The sequence below is a fragment of the Channa argus genome, chromosome 18 (assembly GCF_033026475.1).
Source record: "Channa argus isolate prfri chromosome 18, Channa argus male v1.0, whole genome shotgun sequence".
NCBI lineage: Eukaryota > Metazoa > Chordata > Actinopteri > Anabantiformes > Channidae > Channa > Channa argus.
The window spans coordinates 15,821,528-15,849,004 of record NC_090214.1 but is presented as its reverse complement, the minus strand read 5'-3'; the positions used below and the strand labels follow the sequence as shown (position 1 = coordinate 15,849,004).

At 37.7% G+C, this 27,477-nt stretch overlaps 1 protein-coding gene across 3 annotated transcripts; it reads right to left on the bottom strand.

The window, feature by feature from the left end:
• Positions 1–450: 450 nt before the first annotated feature.
• On the bottom strand, positions 451–26,786 carry phf24 (PHD finger protein 24). 3 transcript variants are annotated; one of them, XM_067484732.1, is made up of 10 exons: positions 26,182–26,786; positions 22,299–22,379; positions 17,009–17,436; positions 14,624–14,809; positions 9,589–9,667; positions 8,804–9,006; positions 7,080–7,246; positions 4,348–4,392; positions 2,783–2,860; positions 451–1,881 (listed from the first exon to the last, which is right to left on the bottom strand). In XM_067484732.1, exons 2-10 carry the CDS (start codon positions 22,369–22,371, stop codon positions 1,785–1,787), a joined length of 1,356 nt encoding a protein of 451 aa, XP_067340833.1. In that variant the 5' UTR covers positions 22,372–22,379; positions 26,182–26,786; the 3' UTR covers positions 451–1,784. The 3 variants fall into 3 exon arrangements, with proteins under 3 accessions (XP_067340833.1, XP_067340835.1, XP_067340834.1); XM_067484734.1 differs by lacking the exon at positions 22,299–22,379 and having other exon boundaries at positions 26,182–26,781; XM_067484733.1 differs by lacking the exons at positions 4,348–4,392; positions 22,299–22,379; positions 26,182–26,786.
• Between the last annotated feature and the right edge of the window lie 691 nt (positions 26,787–27,477).

Below are 27,477 nucleotides of genomic sequence, written 5' to 3'. Positions count from 1 at the left end.
AGCAATATATCGTGTTGTTTGCTAGTGTGCAGAATTGTCCACTGCATCTGAAATTTACTCAATGGTAATCCTGATCTCCCAAAAAAATTATTTTAATTATAATTCATCTTGACAAGTTGGGGCAAATGCATTAAGCAAACTGGTTTGTTGGACATGCTAACTTAATCACTACAGCTGGCAAAAAGTTGGCTTATGACTAGTTAGCAAAATATTACACAATAACCAGTGATATCTTAACAGACAGAAACAGTTTTGGTTTTTTGCATAGCCTAGGTAAACTACAAAACTACGTTGATGTAATTATTTAAGTTTAGTTTTACATGCATTTGGCGTAATTAAAATGCATTTTTAATGGGCAACTATTATTATTATTCAAAAATAATGTGGTAGTATTTTAATAGTAAAAATAGTAAAAGAGGGGAAAGACACAAACTAAAGATTTTCAAAAAGGAGAGTAAATGCCATGCATTTATTTCACTGTGACATATTCCTCATATTTCCAACATTTATATCATAGTCATTCTTTATTCAATAAAGGGATCTGGCAAAGAACCTTTATTACATGGCATAAACACTACTTGAAGTTCTACTTGTTACAGTATGTTTCCAGTGGTTCGAGGGCCAGTTTGATGTGCATTTACATTCTTTTATAACTCGTAACGTTATAGAAGTCCCAACATCTTTTCCATAACAATTTTAAACTGTGATTCTGTATATTAACAAAAAATAAAGGTTTGCACCCAATCTACCATCGTCAATCAGTACTCATAACAGTGACGTTCTGAGTAATCCACCTCAATCTCATTCCCACAATACAAATGACACTAACACTAGAACAGGAGGGCCCACGTTTCCATCTTCCATCTACTGGTGCAACTCTGAGAGTACAACAGGAACAAAAAGTACTATATGACAGTATTTACATGTCACTTATTGGGTTAGCTTTCATTAACATTCACTTCACAGCCTTTTTCACCATTAGTACTTTAGAAACACATTGACTCTTGGATGAAAATGGGGGGAAAGGATATATCAGAGAATATAGGAATAAATACGGCATTTCTAATGCATAATAATAATTTATAGTGGTATGTGTAGCAGTTCTGATATACGTATGCAGATAGGCTTCATGGTTTATAGGTTCTGGTAATGGTAGCTGCAGAGTTCATTTCCTTTCAGGAATCTATCCATTTTTCAAACAGTAACAATAACAAATTTGCATGTAGTGTGATTAACAGTTTCAATGGCGATTAACACAATCCTGTTACAGTAGCATGGACTTAATACTAAGGCATGATAAAGCCCAAAGGAATGAATATTTAAATGAGTAGGCATAGAGTGTAATATTTGTCATTCAAACAGAGTGTGAGTCTCTCAGGTGCTTGTCTGACTGTGTGCATGATCTGTACACTCAAAAGTTTCAGAAATATCACTGACTGGCACACTAGTGGTGAGTGGGTGGTTATCTTCCTTGTCCTATGTCTCACACTTTTAGAAAGCGATCAGGTTTTGGGGTTTAGGCCATGTGACAGCTCCTGGAACTTGTGGTATTGTTGTGTCAATCAGCGTGTGTGTAGTCGGTGTTGTGGGGTTGAGGTGTTGCAGAGGAGGAGTGATGCGGTCGTTGCCTTGATCTTCTATCCTTCGGTGCTTCATCCACTTCGCTCAGTTGCTTTCTTCATGTCACTGTGTCATTACGTCTATCTCCTTTCATCTGTAGACTACAGGGTCCAGCTTCTACCTTTCTCTCCCCCTCTCTGCTAGGTGCAATGCAGTGTCCTGGACTATACAGGCAGCCGGATGTGCATGGCAGAACTATTAGGTCTTGCAGCCAAAATATTGATGGCACTCTCCCTTAAAAAGTCTGCCCAGGTTACTGGCCTGTTCAATAAAAACAACAATCATTGATTAGTCAGAAATTATTAAACAAGCACTGTCAAGTTCAAGCAGTTGTATACACCCTTCTGGGGCTATAAATCCTCACTAAAGTAAACCAGATGTATATTTATTTGGAGCAGGATGCACAGCATTTAAAATACACTGACACTATCCATTTTCTTGACACATAAAAAATAATTGTAATGTTATTTTTTTCTTTAGTGTCTTGCCCATGATAACCATAGTAAATATGTAAATGTGAAGGCCTGATCACATAGAGCGTGCACCACAAAACAGTACAATACACTAATCAAGTAGTTAAAAAATAATTTGACAGTATAATTATATTAAGTATCTGGCTTCTGTTGTAATTTCCCTCATGCTGCTTTGGAAAAAACTGTGTTTTTTTAGAGCTCTTTCTTGGCATGTTCTGCTAATTAGTATGCAGTGTGATACAACTATCCTGTCTAGCTTTCATCGTGATTCCTTATAGTTGCTGCCTGAAGTGCGTAGTGCCAGTTATTGCAAAAATCTTGTAATGTGTCCTGACAAAAAGTCTCAAAAGTCATGATATACCATGGAGAATTTGTCTTCATTATCTGCGAACAGTTAGAGAATAGGTTTAAAGTAATTTGGAGAGGCAGTGAAGTCTGAAGCAAGAAATGTTGTTGGGTTCTACATGCCATATGTGGGCTGGTCCAGGGGAAAAAGTCTGAGCTTATTCTAACAAAGTGAGCAAGTTTATGTAAATGTAATCACATAAGAGAGTCTGTGGACCTGTAATGCTTGTTAAAAGTAAAATCCTTCACTGAATTGGTATTATTCTGCAGTATTATATTTGTTTTTTTATTCCACGGTATCTGTCACACACCCCAACATCAGCTAAAAACATGAGAGGACAAACCTGCTGTCATCAGTCTTGCTTCTTTCACTGCCAGAACTAGCTGGACTGCTCTCACATATGGGGCCAACATGACTAATACTGTAGAAAAGGACAAATAATAGACCAGAGAGGAGAGTATGGGTTAGATAATAGAATAATTATTAGACATACTGACTAAAAAGGGAAAAGGAATATATATAATGTTATATTAATTCCATCCATTGGAACAATACAGCATCCACAATTAACCCAAACCAAATATATAGTATATTCTCCATCAAATATTCATTAATTTCTTTATTTTATGAATAATAAATGTGTAAAGTTTGACAAATATTCATAACAATTTATCAGAATTCTACAAATTCTTTGTTGCACCAACAGCGTAAAAGGGAAAGATAATCATCTCCCAGTCTCAAAACATAAAGATTAGATTATGTGATTAATCCGTTATCAAGATCAGCAAATGAAAATACAAAATCACAGAGTTACAGCAATGCAAATCATACTACACTCATTGCTTTTTCCACAGCTTTAAACTAAATATCATGATAGCATTTGCTCACTTTAAGTGAGCTCTGCTCTGCACGCTCAGCAGACTCTCTCCCAATATTCAAAAAACTGCTGAAAACGGAACTCTCCGCATCTTCCTATGCACTTAAATCTATATTAAAAAAACAAATTCTGCTCTTTCTCGCACTTGCATCTCGTGAACTGTGAACACTTTTCTGATGGGACTTTGCTTTGATGTTTTCTCCTTGACTTAGATCTTTGCTTGCCTTGTACCTCACTTGTAAGTCACTTTGGATAAAAGTGTCTGCTAAATGACTAAATGTAAATGTAAATGTAAGAAAATAGAGAGCGCGTAGGGAGGCCACAAAATAAGTCAAGAATGAACTCAACCCTTTTTCCAGTTCTAATGATAGTTTTGTTTAGTATGTTTTTCACGCCAAATCAAAAATATCATATAAGAATAGAGGTTTTTCACTAGAATCCAAACGGCTGTCTTCCACTCCAATGAGTGACAGACTTCTAATATCTGAGTGCCAGATAAAAACTGCTCAGTTTAACTTCCCTGAGTGATGGCTCCTGGAGAAACTCCTTTTTATTTTCTAGATTCTGAATGTCTAACATTTTTCTCACTCATTTGATATGCATTTGCTCCTTGATGAGCATGAATGAGGTTTTAGTACTGTGTGTGGACCTTGCTTTGTGTGTGCACTTACACCTCTTTGTCTGATAAATGAGGCTTTTAAAGAGAGCTGCCCTAAAGAGAACAACAGGCTTTATTTTAAGCACTACAATTAAGGGCCATCCTGAATCTTATCCATGCTTCGTTACAATATGAAGAGCTCACATTCAGCTCATTAAACTTCATTCAGTGACACGTGTCTTTGATTGCTAACTGTTCAGTTTAGATTTGGGAGGTTTCTCATTCTCTCCCTCTGTTTTCCTTTAGTGCAGGGCTTACATTATGAATTACATCTAAATCGAGGGGTTGTCTGAGAACACTTGGATTGCAAAGAGCTTGAGGGTTTTGAAGTGAGGTAGAGGAGACAAGCCATGCAGTGCTGAGTCACACTCACCCACAATTCATAGGAGAGCAGAGTCCCATGAGTCTGTGGGGGACGCTGCATGTTGAATAGGTGAGATGGATGGGATGATACAGCATAGGAAATTTGACAGCACAAGAGGTTATAAGCAGTAACAAGCACATGCACAAACAAGCATACATATACGTCAATCAGCCAGAGCATTAAATCCACCTGGTGATCGATGTACAGTTCACATATAGTAGCACAGTGGTGGAAAGACATTGAAATTCTCTTTCATTCTATTGTCTATTCTATTTTGTATGTAGTTCTATCTTACATTAAGAAATAATATGTTATAATAATATTTTTAGCCTCAGCATTTATTTGTGAGGTTGAACTTTGTCACATTGCAGGGGCTTGCATTATAATGTATAATATATCTAATATTAATTTGTCTCCCTTTGATTTAGTCTCAACAGAAACCTCAACATAGGTAGTATTTATTGTAGCAATTCATACTTCTTTGTGAGCAGTGGTAACACAGTAGATTTACTTAAGTTTAATACTATGCTTTTTACTCTACTGTGTTATTTGTTACTTTGCTGACAGATTTTCAAATAGTTAATATTTATAAAATATAATCTACAAATAAATTATGATGTATTTTTATGAATTTACATTTAGCAGCACATAACAATGTAAAAATTGCTCTAACTTTGTACTGATGTTTAGATATGAATTAATCAATTGTTAAAGTCTCAATATACTACATTATTCTAATTATTTATTATTCTTCTGGATGTTTTTACTTCTGGTACTATACTTTGTAACTTTTACCAGATGCAACATTTGTACATGTATTCTAGTATTTCTACAGAAGAGGCGCAGTACAAAACACATTATTAAACATATTACTTAGGAAGGAAGTGACAGGCTGGATTTGCATTTCAATTTTCTTTTGTTTTGTACTGATTCTTACAATGATGATTTGTTTATATTTAACTTAATAAAAGTAGAACACTTTATTTGAGTCTCCGCTATTTTGCCCTATCAGCTTTGCACTGGTGTCAGCATTCATTGTATTTGGCACAGAGAAACCAACGCTGTTATCTTAAATGAGGGCACACTGGCAAGTTCTCCATTTGGAAATTCTGTGTAAAAGACCAAATTAAACAAAAGTCACTGTGGAGATGGCAAGCAGATTCCCATAATGCTCCTAACTTTATGATGTTGCTTGACCTTAGTGAACTTTTTGTCAAGGCAGATCCCTGAAGGGCTGTAGTTGCGGTTTCCTGATTTGGCACACAGGCCAGAGATCTTGGTAAATAATAAATGCTCACACTAGTGCAAACATTATAAAGTAGAGTTGTCAAGATCTTGTTTTACTTTGTGAGCTTATGCCTGATATAATTTCTGTTGAAACTACAGTATACTACAGTTTTTATAACTTTTTTAGTATATATATTTTTTATAATGTCTACATTTCTAACATCTTTAGCAACGCACAATGCTATGCAAATGATCCTATCTGCATATAGTGCGAGAATGCTTACAATAACTTCAATTTTACTCCTCCATAGCTAAGGCTAACATACTCTGTTCTGCTTTGCATACAAAAATTAGAAGCAAAAAAACAAGAACATTTTGTGACAGTAACTGACAGCTGTAACAAGTGAGCCCTGCAACCCTGTGGGAATTTGAGTTCTTTTGTTTTTCAGCCAGATGTAGATATTTCACTTTTGTATGTTTTTGTATTGAATGTATGTTAACAAACATTGTATGGTTTATGTATATTTTGATGATGCACAGAACACATAATTCGGTTTATTAGAGACCAGGGACCACTGTTCATACAATATAGTCATATTGCTTTAGTAGAAGTCAGTTATGTATTATAGTTTAATAACATAAAATGCATCAGGTTGTACTTGCCCCACTCAGGAGCCACGAGTAATGAAATGAGGAGTTTGGTCTCTGTCATTGTTCAAAATGGAAAGCTTTGCAGAAATCGAATTGGTAGAGAAGCAGCTCTAAGAAATCATTTTTTACAATGTAATTCGAATTCATAAGCCTTGTGAGTGATGTGTTAGTGGAGTGCTGAAGTCTATGGGCTTTAGTAGCAAATAAATGATTAGTGTTTAATTATGAAATTATTATGAGCTCTAGCTTTAATTTCCTAAATCATCAATGCACACATCAACACAGAAATCACATGCAATAAGAGGCAGTAGGCTCTTAAGTCTTAAGGGAACACTTATTCACTGGAAGCTGGAGTTTAATGAATTGCAACTGTTGCCACATTGTAATGTCGCTTCATTGAGGTTGAAAGACTAGTGCTGCAGTATGTTAAACAAAGGCAGAAACACAGAACAATTAGTGTTAAAAAGACACATAAGTTACTCTTAACTTGGATTTTTTGCAGGTTGGACATAGAAGGAAAGTCTATTTAATGTTCCGTTGCAAAACACTGATGCTACAAACATTGTTAAGAAAAATGTCTCAACAGTTTTTACAATTTAGCATAAAAAGCATCCAAGTAAATCCTCGGCAAAGCAACGGCTATCAACATTCCTGCTATGGTTTACATCAACCAGAATAAGCATATCTAATAAGAAATGTAGATAGTCTTTATCTTACTCCCAGGCTTGTTTATCATTAGCCATGCAGGAAAAGTTTTGTTCTCATTATCCAGGTACAGATAACATACAGACTTGTACCTAAATGTGTCTAAAGTTCTGGCATAGGACTGACTTGATTTATCTGTTTTCCTTATGTGTGCTCACCTCACATTGCAGGACTGTGAGTCTTTGTTGAGCTTGTGGAACCAGGACTGCTGAGCCTGGCGGCATTCTGCTCTTGTGATCATGCCATCTTTATCCACGTTCAGACTGAGAAATACCAACCGTGCTTTGTCTCTTTCTTTGGCAGTCAACAGACGGACCAGTGAGTTCTAGAAAAAAAAAGCAAACCAGTGAATGAGATTGGGTGGCCTGGGTCTGCGACTTTAAATCACTTGTATTAATTCGTTTCCAATATTATGCCTTCAATTGCTGTAATTTTGGGGCCTGGCATTTGTTTGGCCTTAATCATTCTCAATCACATTATGACTCTCCAATATAATCTGAAAGCACTGCTTTGCCCCATACTTTCCCAGATTCTGCAAATTGCAAATTTTAATCTCCCAGACCAAAAACAAAACCCAGTATTTAAACTTCTGTGTGGTGATCAAGTATAAATTCAGCAAATGAAGGCAGGCCAAATATTTACTAGCTTTTGCACTTAAGTGATTCTATTAGAAAAAACTCAGCATAATGTATTATTTGACCTACATCCTCTACATGCTGATTAGAGAGTATTTTGGCAGGAGGACGTAGAGGAAGGCATGCCAGAGACTTGAACGGCCAAAAACATTTTTTATGTTACTGGCAGTGATTGTTGATAGTGAAGGTGTCATTAAGTAAGTTCAAGTAATTCTCAGACATAGTCTCCTGCCACAGTAGTTTGTCTAGAAATTACTACAAGAAAATATTCTCCTTAAATCTCCTGAATGATGAGACAAGATGAACCTTCCACATAACCAGCCTGTTCTCATTTCCAAGGCATTAAAGTGCCTCTTTGTCAAGACCTTCTCCATTATATGCCTGCGCTGAAGGTGCCTATTTGCGTCTGTAATTGACCCTCGGAGCTTTCAGTGTAGTTAATTAGGAACCCCAGCGTTTCAATATTTAAAGCCAAAATCGATGAGGTAAAATAAGAAGAGATAAAGTCTGATAGGGAGGAAGGAGGAGGTGGTGGATGGTACAACAAGACCCAGGACTTTTCCACAGTAGACCAGGGTTTGACTCCAAATTTTGTCCGCTTTATTGATAATTGTTTTACAACGTGGCACAATCCTGTGTGTGCCATTGTGACTGACTTGCCCTGACATTTTTGTGCCTAACACTAACCGTAGTTGTGTCTTAACATAACTTTACCAGGAAGTTGTTTCCCCTAAGATGAAAGAAGTTTTTCTGTGCATTTAAAGTCAATCCTGTTGCGTCAAAAGGTGACGCTCCTGGAGCATCCAAAACCAACGCCAAAGTGCCCGTGCAGCATCAATACTGGATGCAGTTGTTCCCACAGCGTCAAACAGTGGCGCTTCTGGAGTTTCCAATAGTGATGGTAGAAGGGTACCTTTGTACACCAAGGGACATACAAAGCAGTATAATTTGAGTCCTTAGAAAGTGTCGGTATCAGACGCTGTGGGAAGAGAACATGTTGCAATAACCCCATACCATGGCTCTTTAAAATTTAACCAAGTTTAACTTTTGTTTAACTTTTTTTATTTTTTATTTTTACCTCTATAACTACAGCATTGTTTGCATAATGCTTTAGGATGTAAATAGAAAGTAATCATTAGTGTAACTGAGTTCAGTCATGAGCTTCAAGCCAAGCTAATAAACTTGGAAGTGCATTGGCTGCTTTACGGTTAATTCATTTATTTATTTTTGCTTTTCTGGTACTTTACCTCAGTGCGAAACTTTCTCAATACTGCCAGAGACTCAAAGTAGAGGAAGTCTGACCATTCAATATGACCCTTCTTCTCAGGATCCAGTGCTGCAAACTGGGCCAGAACTTCTTCCTCTTGCTCATCACTTAGGTCCTTATCAAACTGCTGCTTAGATACAAAGTGGCGGTACTGCAGCAGCTCGTCTGACACCAAGCATGACTCTACGGCAACAAGAAAGAATTTATCACATGAGACTAATCAGTTGCCAAGCAGTATTCCAGATGTAATTAATTTACAGTGACTACAAAGGCAAGGCCACCTCTCCCTGACTTACCTTCCTCCAAGCAGCAAAATAATACCACATGTTTGCAAGTAGATAATAATAATAATATAATAAATTTGACTGCGCAATCAAATATTAAAGATAAATATTTCATTGGGTAACAAGTGTCCCACTGCAAAAAGTGGTTTAGAAATGACTGAGGCATGTTCAAGGCAACAACTCCCTCGATCTGCACCATGTCTACTGTCCAAGACACAGTGGTGCTATGACAATGCTAAAACATTAATGTTAACCCAGTATTAAAATTTACTGTGCTTACAACCTTTAAGGTATTTGGCCACAAACGAAATTACTGGACAAATTAAAGCATTAGAGAAAGGGGTTGTGAGATGATTTCAATCTGGCTCAGAGTGCTAGAAAGGCCAATTGTGTCACATTGTCAACAACCCCTAATGCCCATAATGTTTGTCACAACCACCTACCTCTCTTTAATAAAATGTAGTGCCTAAACTTGAGTCACCTGGGATGATCTTGCATTGCTTGAAGGTCTCCATAAGGCTGTACATCTCTTCCTCTGTAAGGAGTAGATTTAAATTGTCCTGCAGGAAAGGACGAGATAAGACAAGGCCACAGAGTTACACCTAATTAAAAAAGGAAAAGTCTGCACAGTTTCTTGTATGGTCAAGTGGTGCATTGCTTAATGGTTATATGTGAGTGTTCTAATTATTCTGACTTAGTCTTCAATGACCCTCCTGCAAATATCTTCAAGCATATTGTGCACTTATTGTATAAGCAAGTATTTTGAACAACTGTGATTCAAGTTTGAATGCAATACAAATGACATGTGGCTACTAAAAATATAAAAAAATATTGGGCACATAATCAGAAGTATTTAAAAAGAAACCCACATTGAAAATGAAGATGTGTTTAACACAAATACCCTCCCAGTTTGTTGTAGACATTAGTAAATCAACAAGCAGTGGGAGAACATTGTTGAGAAAATTGTATGAAAATATTAGTATATTATTTATAAGAAAAGTGCCAGAAAACTGTAAATGTCCCTTTGTTTATTTAATCGACACTTAAAAAAAAAATCAACATTAGTTTGTTTCCATAGTCCTTAATCATAGTTACTCTCTTTCAGGGTTTTATAAAAGAAATGCACATCCACCACCTTCAAAAACAAAGATAAAATTCCGATATGTCAAAGCCAACCAACAATTATTAGAATCACTATGAATTATAGAACAAAGAAGGTGTTTGTTTGGTGCTAAAATTCTTTCTTTAAAATTTCATTTTTAAAAGTTGCCCTTGCATGTTCATGTTAGTCTTACAGCTGTACATTCCTTAAATATTAATAGGAGGTAAGTGGAAAGTTATATTATCATTATAATATATAAAAAAATTATGCAATAGAAAAACTTAATTTCCTCTATGGTATAGCTATAATTTTAAGAAGCTAACTAAAACACTGCTCTCCACCTATTCTCATATTTTTTTTATGCAGCACAAACGAGTGGCTTTATTATGTTCCTGTCATCACCTGTCATCAAGATCACAGCATCTGCCAAAACCTGGCTGCCCCACCGTCTGCAGCATTTACTGATAAAGAATGTACAGTGTATGTGCAGTTAATGATTCCTCTACTTATTTGCTCTGCCAAGGATGCTGCACCTGCAGCCTGAGTCAGCTGCATGCATGTATTTATAAGCAACTAATCAGTTTAGGAATTTCGTTCATATGAAAACCCTTATTCTTTATTATTCTCAATTTAATGATCTTATACACTCATTTATTCAGGATTAACCTAAAAGTCTAGGATATCCTAAATTACACCCTAAACCAAAATAACACACTCATGTCCTCTGTGCGACACTCCTAAAATGTGTGTGGACTAAGTGGACACTGTGTCCTACTTAAAATGTCGATGTGTAACATTTAAAAGGAGTGGAAATAAAATCCAAACTGTCTAAGCTAGTTGAGAGCTATCATTATAAAGAGGGCCACCAGTGTCAATGAAACCCATTTCTGTCTAAAGGAAAAAAAAAACATTTTGAACCTTTTTATCTTCCACATGGATAAATAATTGTTCTTAAGGGCTATACTTCAGCTGCTACAGTTTTCTTTAACAATCACAAAACCTATTCAGACACCCAGGATGGATGTGTTTCCGTTCATTACATTCAGAATAACATATGTGACACAGAGCCATAGTAAGTAATTGTGTCGTGACATCTTTCTCTTATAATAAACTAGAGAACTACATGAGTAGTTCATCATTTGTCCGATTACTTACTATAAGCATGTTGCCTTCAATGACATATACAGTATTTTGTGGGAGGTATTGAAAATAATAAAATAATTAAAATAACTGTATCCATCCTTTTTTTGTTGTTGTTATACAGGTCACCGATGTATCTCAGAGACAGAGATGAAAATTGACAAAAACAAAAAACAAAACAAGAAAACAATAATAATCTTGTCATCGGGAAAAAAGTTACACTTACTAAAACCAACTGTCTGCAAAAAAACAAAATTGCCCATCTGCTGTGGGTGATACAGTTACATCAGTTTGGTGACATTTAATAACTAACTTTCTGTTCATTGTCGTTTAAAAGTTATTTAAGGCTTTATGCAAAACCCACTGACAGCATCTAGAGAATGTGACACAAATGGCCCCTAGGGAAGAAAGTATAATAATAACACGTTCTAATTTTACACTCGCAGCTCGCATAAATAGCCATTTCACACTGTCCTATTCAGGAAAAAAAAAACAGCTTTAAATATCTTGTGCTTAGGCTCAGTGCTGGTGCATGAATATAAAAACATCTTCTTACTGTTTTCAAAGCTGCACGAATCAGTAATTCTGTATTAACAATGAATCGTAACGCAACAGTTTTTTCTCTCACTTGTTTCTATATGTAGCAGAAATAGATTATATTGATGAAAATAAGCTCACTGTAAGTATGCTATAGCTTCCCCGTATTGCTTGCAGTTAAAAGAGACAGTACAAGTAAAATGTACTGTGTATGCTGGACTTATGTCTGTCGCTGCAGAAGCAGGTCTCACACTTATTCTAGATCTGTTACATCCACTCTGTAATGGTGACTCCTAAACTTTGATTTATGAGTGACTGGAATGATCAAGCCTTTAGATCAGAGCAAACATAAAAAAAAGTCAGGACTAGGGTCACTTGTGTTGATGAACCCTTCCTCTATCTGATTGGCTGCCATTGAGCCATACATACAGCAGTCTGTTTAAAGGCTGACTGTAAATCCACTTTTCAAGGAAACTCAGTCCATCTGCCAGCAGCAGCCCCCAGTGCTTGTGTGAAATTAAATGTCAGATGGAACAGAAGGGGAGGATTTGTAGCAGCTGACTGACATGTGCTAACAAAATAGCTGCTTCCTTTAGTTAAAAAGACACGAATTCACAAGTGAACTGTCTTCCTCTAGCTCCCCTTGCAGAACTTTCTCCTTCCATTTTCATTCATCACACAGTGAAGGAGCCAGCCAAAGAAAGAGGATCTTTTAGTCTCTTTGTCCCAATTGTGCGAAAACATCCCCCTGTAGGTGTAACTTTGGCACATAATAATGGTTCTCAGGGATGCTGAAAGACAGAGAAGCCCATACTTCACTCTGAAGGGTTCTCCAGCAAAAACACGCTTCATCTATTTACGTTAGAATTAAATTCGTTTGCATTATGCATCTCAAAGGGCGGTGATCACCAAAGAGTTATCAGATTGGGCAGAGGCCTGGAAAAGCTGGAAATTTATTTTATTGATTTAAAAACGACAAAAATACTCCCAGAATGCCTTGCTTTATATTTGACAATAAAAGCGTGAAGCATCACAGTTGTGTAGAACAATGGCTGCTGTCATACATCGAACATGCTTGATAACTAAACACTGAAGGCTGCCCTGTCAGTCTACTCATTGTCATTATCTCAGTTACATAATTATCCTACATTTATGGTCTTTAGAATATTGATGCTTTCAGCCTATGCTTGATACAGGACTGTCCAAAAAAGCCAGATAGTACACTATCTCAGTAAAGCCTTTCATCAAGACTTTCTTGATGAGAGTTTCTCTATATCTTGTAGTGTCCACTGACCTTTGTGAATATACTTACTTATATACGTATGTAACCTGTAAGATGACTCATTTGCTGTTTTTTTTTTTCAGAGAGTGTATGGTAGGTCAGTCGTGGTTGAGTTTTAGGTCATACTCACACTAGGGACGGCTGCCTTGTGCCATGCCCAAACACAACTCCCCCCACTTTCTGGTTCACCGAACAGTGCCCTTGCACAGAGGAGAGTGATCACACTAGTCAAAGTAATTGGACTTCAGGGCTCAACACGCTCAAGCACAGCATGGATAGTCTACTTTTAGTAACCAGACTTAATTCAATTTCAGTCAAAATCTCTGTGTTAAACCTCCAAGTAGAATGAAAAAACATTTCAACACTTAACACCTTCAAAGCTCTGATTTAGACCCTTTAGTATTGTGAGCAGTGATGCCGCTCATAAAGCAGGAGCTTTGAAGCTAACATTAACTCAAACAGCAACACTATAGCAAGTGACTTTTAGTACCAGCTGGCCAACAAGCTTTAAGAGTAATTATAACCCCACTTTGGTTTAACACAAACACCATTTTATATGTAAATTTATTTAGAAGTTGACTTTGATAATGGGCTGCTTCAACTACATGCAAATTTCTATGTGATTTAAATCTTACTCTTTTCATACAGAGAGATGATAAGCTTGTGGTAAAAGCATATTGTCATTAATACCATGAAGAGAACAAATACAGCCTTCTACTTTAATTTATAAAAAAAAGAGAGAATTTTAATTTAAAATGCAATACAATCAGACCCCATGTCAGTGTGGTTAATGTATGTGCAATTTATACTTCATTCATAAGTTCACCTTTTGAACCAGAACTGGCTATTGGAAGATGGACATTGCACTTAATATCTACTGACAGAGTCTTGTTCCTTTTCTCTGTTGTTTTTCTTGAAGAATATTAATTTTTCACATGACTGAATGTGTCTCTAACAGGATTTTATAGTGTGGCTGGGCTGTTAGCTCCCATGTGGGCAGCTCCCATCAGGCAGACAAGATTTTTTTAAGGCAACAAAAGATTTTAGAAAATGTCAATGGAGACATGACTATTTTGTTACTAGAGGAACAATTTGATCAAATGTTTCATAATTGTGTATTGTTTTTACAATTCAGATGGATGTACCAAAACATGAAACGATTGATGATTCAGTAATCCTCATTCTCTGTAGCACTGGAAAGTCCCAATATGCCACGATGCCAAATATTGTCATGGAAATACTTAGAAAGACAAATATCAAGATACATAAAAGCTCACTCTGGAAACAAAAGTGAGAAACAGCATAAAAAAAAGACAAAAACAGTCCAAAGTTTCATGATAAACCTCAGCCTAATGTTATAATTCTAATGCCGAAATCTACCTAGTGTATTTCCTGGTACCCATCTGTGTATTTGTATCTATGAAAACTGCATGTTTGTGGTCCATGCAGACTTACACAGTAGTAGCAGCTCCAGCCAGTAACAGTGTGGGCTGTATCTCGCATCTCTTGCAAGGCCTCAGCACGCAGATAACCCAGCTCCCTCAGACAACCATCGTGGAACACCCGAGTGCAGATCCTGCAGGGGTACAGGTCGTCGGCTGTCCACACCTCACACACATCACACATCTCATCATTTGGAGGCTGAGGCAAAAAGAAAACATGGAAGTCAGATAGCAGCAGTAACACACAGATTTTGATGCAAACTTGATAATGCACCTGGGTTAGGAAAAAGGTTACAAACACCCCTAAAAAAGTACCGTTCAATCTTATGTCCATCATTGTTTTAAATAACAGTCCAGAAGGAGAGATTATGCATCAGTTCATCAGTGGAAGCAGTGTGGTTTGATTGTGGGAGGTCCGTGTATTGTTTTGTAATAAATGTAAAACATTGTATGTTGATTGTTTGCTTATGTTCTCAGTTAGATAATTAAGACAGCACTACCTTGTGTAAACTGTCAGTCTTTGCCGAACTTCCGTGTAGAATATATATTTACAGCCAGGATGAACTCCCATCTCAAGCCAGAGAAAAGGATGCAGAATGCTTAAGTCAACCACACAGACCACACAGTTTGGATTCCTGCTATTTTAATCTTATATCTCTAGGTTATCGTATAGTTAGACACACCTTGTGACCTGATGATGCCATGTACAGCACTTCAGCAAGCTTCCTGAATAGATCTTTATCAAAGACCTGCTCAAAAATCATGACCTTCTCAAGATGCAACCAATTCTCTTTAAAATATAGCTGGCTGTAAGAAACAGCGTACTGATTTTAGCTACACTAGAGCAAAGAGAAAATTGTCCTAAAGATTGGTATAATGGAAAGGTTATATATTCAATTAAATCCAGGTAAAAATCTGGAAGCACATTTAATGTCTGAAGTCTTAGAAGTGTTGAAGAGTGAGCAACCTCATTTGTGCAGTCAACATTTTGGCCTGTAGCCATTTGGAAGCATAAATACTCACAAAGATTTGCCAATCTTGGATTCTGATACACCTGAAAAGGTTTTTATAGCAAACGAAAAGGTAAACAAATAAATGTTGCACACTGTTTATATATTTGTAAAATATGTTACAAAACCCATCTTCACATGGTGCCTCCAATGAAGTCAGACTTTCAGATATTTACACCTGGCTCACCCTTCAAACCATCCCAAGAGCTTGTTGACTAGTGAGCGTTTGAAGCATTCAAATTTATTGTAATTTGATAATGAGAATGCAAAGCATGATGGAGCATAAATGGAGAGCTGCATGGAGTGGACTGGACTGATTTCAAATCTCATGTGAGCACTAGCTTGAAGTGCATGTTGCTGCACTACAGAAAGAAGCAGGAAAGTGTAAGAATTTCAGCATCTTTTTTTTTTTTACAATGTGGCAGGAGTTTCACTTTCATTAGAGACACCTAAAGAGCTGACAGTAAACCACAATATCCACCATTAACACAGTGTTATCTAGATATAATTCCATACTACATTATTATTTCTCACATATTTCACTGATATATTACCCTGGCTGCATGTACGAATGAACAAAAAAAAAAAAAGTCCTAAAAGTGACACGAAATACATCATTGTGTATAATGACATAAATACAGTAGTTAAAGGAGGAAGTATAAAGATGGAAAACCAAAAAAATGTTCTCCTACACCAATTAAACCACTACACCCGGCATAAATCTACCAAACATCCCATAATTTTGCCGTTATTAAGACAATGGATTAATTAGTTTTAGACGGATATTCTTTTACTTTTATCTTCAGTCATTCCCTAACCGATAGCTATTATTGTTGGAAATCTGAAACTTTTATTTCTGTACCACTTGTTAGGACAGCACTGGTAGAACAGCAATGCAGTGTTTACTCTTACAAAATACAAAAACTGATGGTGTCAGTGCACCTGTGAACTTCATCGCCTGTTAGTCAGCTTCACCCTGGATATGGTCACCTTTCGGAGCCAGCCAAAGCAGCCCGCCCACAAGATGCTCGCTGTGAAGAGCCCTCGCTCACAAAGGCACCCAAAAGCTCACAGCTAAAGTGAAAATAAAAGGCCTTGCAGAAAACAGCTACAAACTCATGTTTTCTCACCTTCTAAAAGGTGTTTAGATAAAGCTTAAGAGTCCCTTTACAGCCTGGCCGAACATTACACTTCTTTATCGCAATGCCTAAATTGAGGGAGAAATAGAGACGATAATGCTGCTGTTGCCATGGAGATACTCTGACATCTTGCAGATATCTATTTAATCCTCAGACTTAGGGATTCATGGTGTGTTTTGTAAAACCAGAATGTGTTTCATATAATTCTTAATCAAATAGCACTGCTGTATTTAGAGCTGCCTATAATACCTGCTCTTTCTTTTCCAGCTCCACCTCTACATGTTGGTCATCATTGGCTTCCCTTTTGGGTCGTACAAATGCAGGTGGTGTAAGCTGATGGCTCTTGTCAAGGTCTTCAGGCTCCACTCCTTTCCCATCCCTTAACCTTGACCAGGCTTCCTTGTTGACATTGCACTCATCCCTAGTTGGAGCTACAGTCTGCTGTGAGGTCGACGGGCCTGCGCTGTCATCTGTTTCATCTTTGTGTGGCTCGTCTGTGTTCTTCTCATCAGGGACCACTGAAGTTTTGGCAGGCCCTTCGCCATCCTCCACTTCTGCCTCTGCCTTGTTGGCTGGAACAGGACGGTCCTTGATGCCTGCCTGGAAGGCAGAAACGACAGCGGTGCATTTTTGCACCTTCTCCACCTGCTGTTTCTTTGACATGAGCACTCCCATGGCTGCAGATAGATGTAGAGAGAAAGAACAAGATAATAGTTACCCAAGCAATGTTGTGTACAATTTACCTTAAATACGCGTAATATCCAATATTTAGACAAAGAAAAGATTATATTCCTAAGTACTGTATCATTTAGGTTGGTAGCCTTTATTTATTATTATTTATTTATTTATTATTATTTATTCTATTTTTTTTAATGCCAGGAAAAAAGAAAAAAAATGTATGCAAAATGGTTTTTGTTTTTTTTACTGTATTGGTGCAAAAGTTTGCATCCCCCTTAAAAAAATATTTAAAAATGAACTTAATTTTCGATTAAGAAATCTAAATGTGCATTATATGTTATGTTGATGAGAAATTCTGTTGTAAAAGAGAAGAATACACCAGTAAAACACAGAGATGAGATCATTGACCTGTGGATATTTACTTTTTTTCACATCCAATCTCACTGTTACTGAATGTTTTTACACTTCCTGCAGTCCCTGAACAGCTTGGTCTCTCCATGTCCCCTACATCTCTTTCTCTCAGCAGCAAAGTCCCTGGCCCCCACTCCTCGTTACTAATAAACCCTGCCCATCTGCTCCTGATCCCACATGTCTGCAGCTCATTGCTAGTGTTTCATAAAGCACCTCAGTCCACATGAAGATATAGATATTTACTCAGCGTAGTGACAAATATAAAAGTGTAAACTAAGAAAGTGTTGGTCCCACAACTCACAACAAACTTAAAAGAACTACAATGCATATAGTACTATAGTAGGTGAATGGATTTTCGGTCTTTGTGCTCACAGCAAGACGTTTATAAAGTGTTTCTTTCCATAATCAATACTTATTGTTGAACATTGCATAGAATTGCAAGAGATAGTTAGAAATATCAGGGAAAGTCAGTTTTGTCCATCATCATATTTTTCTGAAATGTCTTAAATTAGTCAACAATTCATGCTGGTGTACTTTTCAAGGGCCACTCTAATCAAACTTTGAGTCTTCCAAAACTAGCACCTGTTTCCTAATTAGTAATTTAGTTTTCATGATTATGCTAGGAGGCAACATTTTAGCGGAGGTTCACAAAATTCCCAAGGTAGTACAGTACCCTTCTGAGGCTATGTCCTTCTTGCTGAGTTCAGTCGGCCATGGCAATCTGACTTTTGGCTTTTCTTCAATTCCAACTGTTCCAACACCAAATAATAGGACTTGAGATAATATAAGATACCTAAAACCTGGGTTAATAATCCCACAAAAGAAAATTAACATTACTAAGTATTCATCTGAAAATATTGATTGGTAATAAAAGAAAGACTCAAAATTAGCATTTAGATGCAATGTGCCAAATTTATTTTGAGCCTTTTATGATGAATTTAATGCACATGAAAACTGTGCTGCTTAAATGTTCCAACATACGTGAGTTGTTTCTGTCCTGCTGGTATGTGTGATAACAACTCCAACTACTCCATTTGTAAGGAAAGAGATTGTATAATGCCTAAACACATTAAGTGAAACCTCACACTGTAAGATGTAATATACTTTGAAGAAAAGGTTTGGAAAAAATGTATGGAAACAGAATTAGTTTTCATTTATACTTAAATGAGATGCAACTTCGAATTCCATTATTGAAAAAAAAGGCACCGTTGTGGATCCAAGTTGATTATAAGGTACTTATGGGACATGTGTCTGTGCTCTGAAATGCAATCTCATCCATCCACACTCCAAATAAGTGCCAGTGTGAAATTCTATCACATTTATCTGAAGTGAAATGGGAGTCATTCCTTCTCTCTTCCCCTCAGACTCTAATAGCCTGGTGGGCCTTAGTTTCTTAGGTGGACTTGTGCTTTACAGATTGTAGATGAAATAACACTTATTTGTATTGCAGACATCAACACAGGTTGCCCTCACTTTACATTTAAATGATGCAAAATCAGATACAAATAGCATGCGATCAGAGTTGAAGCAAATGAAAATCAAAAGCTTCTTGAATATTTCTTCTAGTTTGGTTTAATATTGTGCTGACAAAAGAGAGGCAATATAATACGTTATTGATTGATTTGGTATATATGTCTCACTACAAAGAGGTCAAAGGTCAATGTAGTTTAACGCACAGACTAGTGGATTTATTGACTGTGCTATTGTTATAGCCATCTTTTGAGCACGTTGTATGTCCACACTGGAAAATTAACAAAATGAGGAATACTCCAAAATGTCAACAAGCATAGTAGAATCCATCAAGTGTGTCATCGAAGGGTTGTTTCGCACCACAATGTAAAACAGGAGTGGAAGAGTCAGACAAAATTAGCAGGTGATGGTGAAATGCCTTCACTTAAAGCTTCAATATTCAACTTTTAGTTATAAGCTACCACAGCATGAGACTAAAAATGAAGTTATGTAACACATCTCTACTTAAAAAACTGCAAAAACTTCCAATGCTGTTTAATGGTGGAAAAAAAATCAGAAACTTAAAAAAAACATCAAATGCTTGAAAAATCCACATTACAAGATCCAGTTACGCTAACTGCCAAGACTTGTGGAAACATTTGCACACGCAACTGTCTGCTTCAAGCATTTTATTTAAAAGGTCAGACTTCCAAGTAACAATGATCTCCTGCTGTTGTATGATGAATGCTGAGACATGCTGAAAAATGATTACAATACACATTATGTACTGTAGGTCTGTGGATTACTTGATAGATTGTTATCCTAACTGCGGGAAAGACAATCTCCTCAGTGGGTTGTGTTTTGATAAGCTTACAATGAGAGGTTGTGTTTTGCTATTTTCATGTCAGAGTGTTTTGGATGGTTGTCAGGTTAGAGAAAGAATAGAAAGGTGTTTTAACACAGGTGCTGCTTGAATATGTATCATATCAATATATCAGAATTAGGAGAGAAAGGTGTTGACATACAACAAAAGTCCCAGACTATATTGAATCCATGGACGTTGTGGTAATTGCACCATGTATCTGCTTTTCCGAATTTCCCACCCAGATTACATCATTTGAACTCCTAATGATAAAAAAAACTCCATCTGGAGGAGTTTTTCAGCTAGAAGCAGAGAAATATTTTAATATAGTGTAGTCAGAGGAAAGTTTAAAAGCATTATTGTACATTTAGTACTAAAGCCATACGAACCAAGTTAAAAATTGGTTAAGTCTCACTTTGACAAACAAACAAAGACACCAATAAAAGATTTAAAATAGCAGTAGTTTGCCACTTAGAACAAGGCTGCTGGCAAACAGCAAATATCGGATCACAATACATGACTGACATTATGACGGCATTAAGCTGGGGACTTAATTATCCACCAAAGTGACCTCTGCAATTCAGCTCAGAGCAGCACTGGCACTGACTTTGACAGCCTTTAGTTTCCTGAGATGCCTGCAACGACCAGCTTGTAAACCGGCACCTCTTTCACATCAAGCCAAGGGAAGAAAATCAAGCTTGAAAGCTGTTGCTTGCTTAATGGGAAGACTTGAAAAAACGGTATGTTAGGTTTGATATATTAGTTAAACACTGCCACCACAGCTGGATCCCCAGTTACTGTGCAGTGCAGATAACAGATCATGCAATTTCAACTAGATAATCAACAACAAACAAATTGTTCCTTAATGGCCAGCAAATGTAATTGTGGGGGGGCGAAAAGAAACAATAACAATAAACTAATTGCTGTTACAAGCTCCAAGGCCTTTGTGCTCTTCTTCAAATGAATACCACCAGTCAATAGCTCAAATATCAGTCCAACACTCTCAGTGGGGATCTCATTACGGCACTACAGGACAGTACACATATAATATACAGTGTTACACAAATGAGAACAAAGGTGCCTGAATTATTGATACATTCCACACCCCAAATCATATTTCACAATTATTCATAAGTAGATTCTAATGGAAATGTACACATATATATGTAATGAGAAATTACGTGCTGCCAAATGGGAAATGAAGACAGAATTTTAGAAAAGCTTTTACCTTTCAGCATTTGCATTCTTTCAACTATGCAGACACTACTGATGAGGAGAATATTTGAGCACACAGAAGACCTTGTCATTTCCAGGTTAACGTCTGAATTTTAAATTAGGGCCTTATGTTTTTTTTTCTGTTTCTCTCACCGTACAAGTTGATTCTGACACAAATGGGTCATTGCTGTGCTTTGATACCTCAGTTTATTACATAGCGCTGAGTAACCTGCCACTTGGGTTCCTCGCAAGTCTGAGATGCTGAACCTTTTGACAAGGAGCCCGTCAAACTGCTTTTTCTTTCCCGTCTGACAGCAATGGTTGTGTGGTTGAACACCTGTGTGCACTTTATGCTCACAAAAGAGATAAATGATAGGTGTGTTTTTCATCCGTGACAGCTTTCTATGCAATACCTACCAATGTAAGGACACACACCTTACATACCTATTTTGGCTCTATTATTCTCTCTGTTATAATAACATTGAACTCATCAATTTAATTGCCTAGATTCTGGAAAGCGGTGATAACACAGAAAATAAAAGAAAAATGAACCCAGAGGTTGGTCAAAGTTAATTTGCCGATTAAAAGCAAACGATAACTCTATAATCCAAACTATCTGTTGTGCACTTCTACCTAAAATTACAGACAGATAGTACTACTTTGTTTAGGCTTTCGTACTTTCTGTTTTTGTTGGATATGGACACACACATATGCTTGTATTGATACCACAATTGGCAACATGTACACTACACTGACATGTTCAGCACACATGCACTACAAAACATAATGGCTACTATGGACTGTAGCAACAGCAAGAAGAAGCTCCTTAGTTACATTTTACTAAAAGGTAGAAAATACCATCCTGGACACAAGAGCAGTGCCAGAGATGATGAAATAAACATTACGTTCATAAAAATAGTTTACTTATCTGGCACATGTCCCTCTGATGCACTGGTACTGGGAACAAGCCTTGCAAACACAGGTTTTTGGGCTGCATGGGGATGTCTATAGGGAGTAGAACTTACGTCACGAATACCATAGCAGACACATGGACACAGAAAGTATGAATTGGCCTTAAGGCTTTCAGAGGTGAGGATTATCTACTATGTAAATTTCAGTTACTTATAGTTGACAAACTGGTCCAGTAATGACATTAGTTCATCAGAGGGACACCATAACATCTCCTACTAAATTTGAATTTGTTGAAATGTTTGTTCTTAGTAAACTTATAAACGTTAGCCACAACAGTCAGAAATCAGCAGGATTTTCTCGAAGTTTGTCAGGTGTATGCAGCATGCTGCTACTGTGAGGACTTGGGACTTTTCAGTGCTGATAAATTTGGGCTAATATGAAACTATCATTTTTTATTGTAGCAAATGCCTCCAATCCAACAATTTCTGGCTTTTATTTTTCTTCCTACAAGTATGACCTAGTGTAAATATTTATTTTTATTTTAACTGTAAAGAATTGCAATTACTTTTTCAAACAATATAACATTTTTCAAATGCATTAAGCAGAACTGGCTAACAGAGTCAAAGATGATGCCCAGGCACTGAAAATTACGAAAATTACTCACCTGCTTCCTTTTTTCGCTGCTGGTAGTAGAAAAACTAAGGCAATGGAACTCGGCTTAGTAATTGTGCCACATTCCCATATCTCAGCAATGTTATCATAGGTGACAAAAACGGTGGCTAAAGCTCCATAAATAAAATGCTATTTGGAATTAATACGTTTTTTGTTAAAAAAAGTAGTACTGCTGAAACATAGCGGTCATCTAAATTTACCCTTCGTATTACATTTGACGGCAATGCAAACTAAGAACGACAGGATAAAACCCCCTCAGGCTCACCGTTCACTAGGCTCCTGAAGGAGCAGCTGCCTCTGCTGCTCTGCTCTCATTCCCAGACCCCTCTGAATGATTTAAATGCCCCTGGATAAAAAAAAAAAATATGGAGAAACAGAAGGAAAACAGGGCCACTCCTTGGGGCAGAACTGACTTTTGACTGAAGAAATGTTTTTTCTGTCAAGCTGCAATGCGATAGATCATTTCACAATTCACAGATTTTTATATTTTAGGTTATCAACCATGATTTAGGTTTTCCCATTTGATCCATATTCCACAGTAGAACGTGTATTTAGATGAGTATGCAAGAAGTAGAACTGTAAATGATGGACTTTGTTACAGCATTTTCAACCCTACTTTATATACATTTTTAAACAATTGTTTTAGCTTCAATATCCTGCGGTCTGCATTAAGACTCTTGATTCATGTCAGAAATTGTGTGTGACAAGCTATCACACGTTAAAGCTCTCAGGAGCATCTCGAAAAAATTAAATATTGATAACTTCAGAGGGACGTGGCACTGAAGTGCTCTTCAAATCCTTGTGATTTCTCCCTGCTCCTCTGAGTAATGCTTTTGTTGTTCATCCACATTTCACTCATCAGTTTTTTCTTACCAGAAGTCACGACAGGCAAAACACACTAACTTCATGACAATCATGGCTTCCAACACAGTGGATTGGCACTCCATCATCGCTATATTTAATAAAATCTAGAAGGCATTTATGGGACGGGGACAGATAGGTTGGTGGCACTTTTTTGTCACTTTGGATACGAGCTGAGCACATTATGCTTGAACAGGAAATTAATACTTACAGTATTAATACTTACTTTACAGTACTTTGAATTGTAATCCATCTTCTCCTACAAGCAGCAGTATACCTATTGTAGAGGCCAACAGAGACATCTTATAGGTCTGAATTAGTATTCAGTCCTGTGCTCTCCGTGTCGCCACAGGGAAGTTATTGAAAACTGCAGGAGCCCTTATGACAGCCATTTATCAGTCTAAGGAAATGGTCCACCACCTTTAAGACATATCAACTACAGTCCATTCTGGTGTGATTATTGGTACTTTTCTCTTTCTAGGTGCCACACTGAAGAGGATATTGCTTGAAAGTCACCATGAAAGACAAACATTTTTTGCTAAACCAACCTTTAGAGAGGGATCTCAGAATTTCAAATGGTCCCCAAAGACAACTTAATTCACTGCTTCATCACATAAAACAAAGAACATAAGGGGGAAAAAGGCCATTTAACTTAAAAAAATATTATTCTTATGACACAAAAAGCTTATTAAAATTATTTCTACCTGTGGTTTGTGACTTGTTTAAAGTTCAAGCAAATAATTTACTTCTTTTTCTGCATGAATTAAACATGTGACACCTCATATTTATCTTGGTCCAATTTCCTATTCTATTCGATTTTAAACTCTATTTTCAAGAGAAACTTTACACAGCATTGTCTTCAATAATCTAAACTGTATGTGGCTTTACTGCTGTGTTATGTGGGTTTGTGTTCCTCCGACTGTATGATTCCCTTTGGAAAAGCTGTGGGATGTCACTGGTATGTGCTGATTAGAATCCCAACCAGCCCTCTTTTTCATTCCTTCTTTCAAAGGAGGAGGAGGGAGGTTTTTGAATGGAATCACCACAAAGCATGCCTTTTCATGGGAATGAATCCCCCTTTAGCTGGAGAGTGCACCCACGAACCAGGGAAGCAAAGACCTGGAACAAATTACACTAACGAGTTCACCCAGATCGAGTGAGTGAAAGCATTAACAACCGTTTAAAAACGTACAGATGTACGTGCACTTGAGCACAGAGAGCTAAATAAATCAAATCTTAAAGCTTCAGAATGATTCTCTTGCTGCCTCTGGCGTGTGCTGATCAGATTCATCATTGTTTCTGGAACAAACACACTGTTATATGTGCTTGAAAAATCCTGGGAGACTTGATGTTTCATGAATTGCTCCCAGCCTGGAGCTTGTACCTGAGCACAACAACAACATTTGCCACAGACAGCATATTATGCTCAAGGCCCAACACATGCATATGGGGGATTTGAAATTCAGCTTGTGAACAGACCAAAAAAGTGTCTGAATGGAGGAGGAATTTAAATCTCAATACATCGTTGGACTGGAAACATCACGTTGGCATTCTGAAGCTGCCAGGCAGAGAGCCTGTGCCAGCTAAATGCTGTGAGAGTGTCTGGCAATAAGCACAGAGCAGGCAGCAGCGAAGCAGCTCAGGCTGCAGGGATCTGTTACAGGCAAAGGAGCGGAACTTACTCCAAGGTTAACACTGAAACTGGCTTGTATAGAGTAACATGGGCTAGAAGTCAACAACAACAAGGGTTGTAAACAAAGACTAATGGAGAGCCTAATGGACAGCAGCACTACCCTGCGGGACAGTGCTGGGAAAAGTGAGCAGCTGGAGACAGACTACAGTGTGTCTGCTGCAGAGACGAGCATCAATTCAGAATGATCCATCTGTGCTTTCAGTTGCAGCATCTCTCATTGACACATCTTATAGTGTCACAGAAAAACGGTTACCCTCCCAGTGACGTACATGCGCTATAGTGCAAGAAATCCCCGATTTTTGTCTTTTCGCTCCTTTTCCTGCTGTTTTCTCCTAAGGTATACAGTTAAAAAACAAGAGGGACACAAAACAGCCAAAGTGTTCAGGGACGGCAATGGGAACTCCTGTAGTTTGGACTACAGAGCCTATCCACACCCATGTGGATGGTGACCTAAATATGCTTCCCATCAAGCATTTCTAATTAAGCTTTCCAGCCAATCCACCTGGGCTTATACGAGGTCTGTCACTGCCCATGGTTTGCAACATCTACTGTACAAAATACTGAATGTAGACCTGCATATTGTCCCGCATGGCAGTTTCCAGTTTGTTATGTAACGCTGAAAAGAACAGAATAGGAGAGACAAGCAGCATAGAGCCTACATCCACTCACCTTAAAGGGTAAAAGCTGTTTAACACGACTTATTGTGCACTTTATCCTTTCTGTCTCAAACCCGGCCGTCCAGCATGGCAAGACTTTGCTCGAAATGAAGTGTGTGCGCCTTTACTCGCCCGTCGGAAGCACCGCAGAGAGATGAATGGCACAGTGGTTTGTTATCCCTTCCCCTCACAGTCCCAAGGAGAAAATTTACAATCGGAAGCAGCTTCTCTTTTTTTCAGCACGGACAGACTTCTCCGAGAGGCGCGGACAGCTCCAGTGCTGAAATCTTTTCTTTTTTTCTTTTTTTTTCTCTCTTGTCCTTCCACCCTCCTTTCTTCCTGAGCTACTCCCTCAGCATGTGAGGAGGCACGCAGCTCGCTGACATCTAAAGCAGGAGGAGACCTGGGTGCATACCCGCAGACACACGGCCACTAAAGTTAAATCGGGGATTTATGACCATCCTATTTGCATCCTCCTCCCCGTCCAGACAACCCCGTGAGTTAGTGCTTCGTGATCATTCAGGTTAATAACTTGCGAGCTTCTTAATCGTAAACCTGGAGCGTCTTGATTGGACCACCAGGACCCTGCGGCTCCCAAAATAATGACGTTAGAAATGCTGCTTCCTCAGCAGCCTGTTATCTCACATAGACATTTTAAACGTAATAGGGGCTCATTTGGAGAATGGGTGTGCAACTTGAAGCTCTGAATCACATTTTTTTTGTAGCTGGAGAGGAAGGGAGAGTTGGTGTATGTTTCACAGCTTGGGGCCAGAATTCAGCATATGTGTGATATGGGAGCATTTTGTGAATGCAGAGCTGCATCTGCACAGTACAGATTAAATACGGTCAAGGGCGGAAGAGCTGAGGGGAGACCAGCACAAATATAAGAATCTCTTCTAAAACATCCTAAATTTCCGTTTTGTGAACGTCTTTTTTTTCATTTGTGGGCTGATCCTCAATCACCAACAAAGCAACAGGAAATACCTTGTACCGTATAATAGCATCGCAAATTACCAATGAAGTTGTTTTTTGCTCAGGTCCTGCTGTCAATATTTATGCAAACGGTGGTTATTTCATTCCCAACAGACCAAATTTAGCTTTGAAACTGCCATCACTTCCACTCTACCGTGATAAACTACTGAATATCAGTGGGACATAATAAATAATGGGCCTCCCTAGATTTGGGCAGTTTATCCTATTATTCCTTGAAGATTCTTTCAAGCTCCATCAAACGTGATGGGAAGCATCCAGTGTCATCTTCCAGTCTCATATTTTGCAACTCACCTGATTATTACTATTATTACTATTA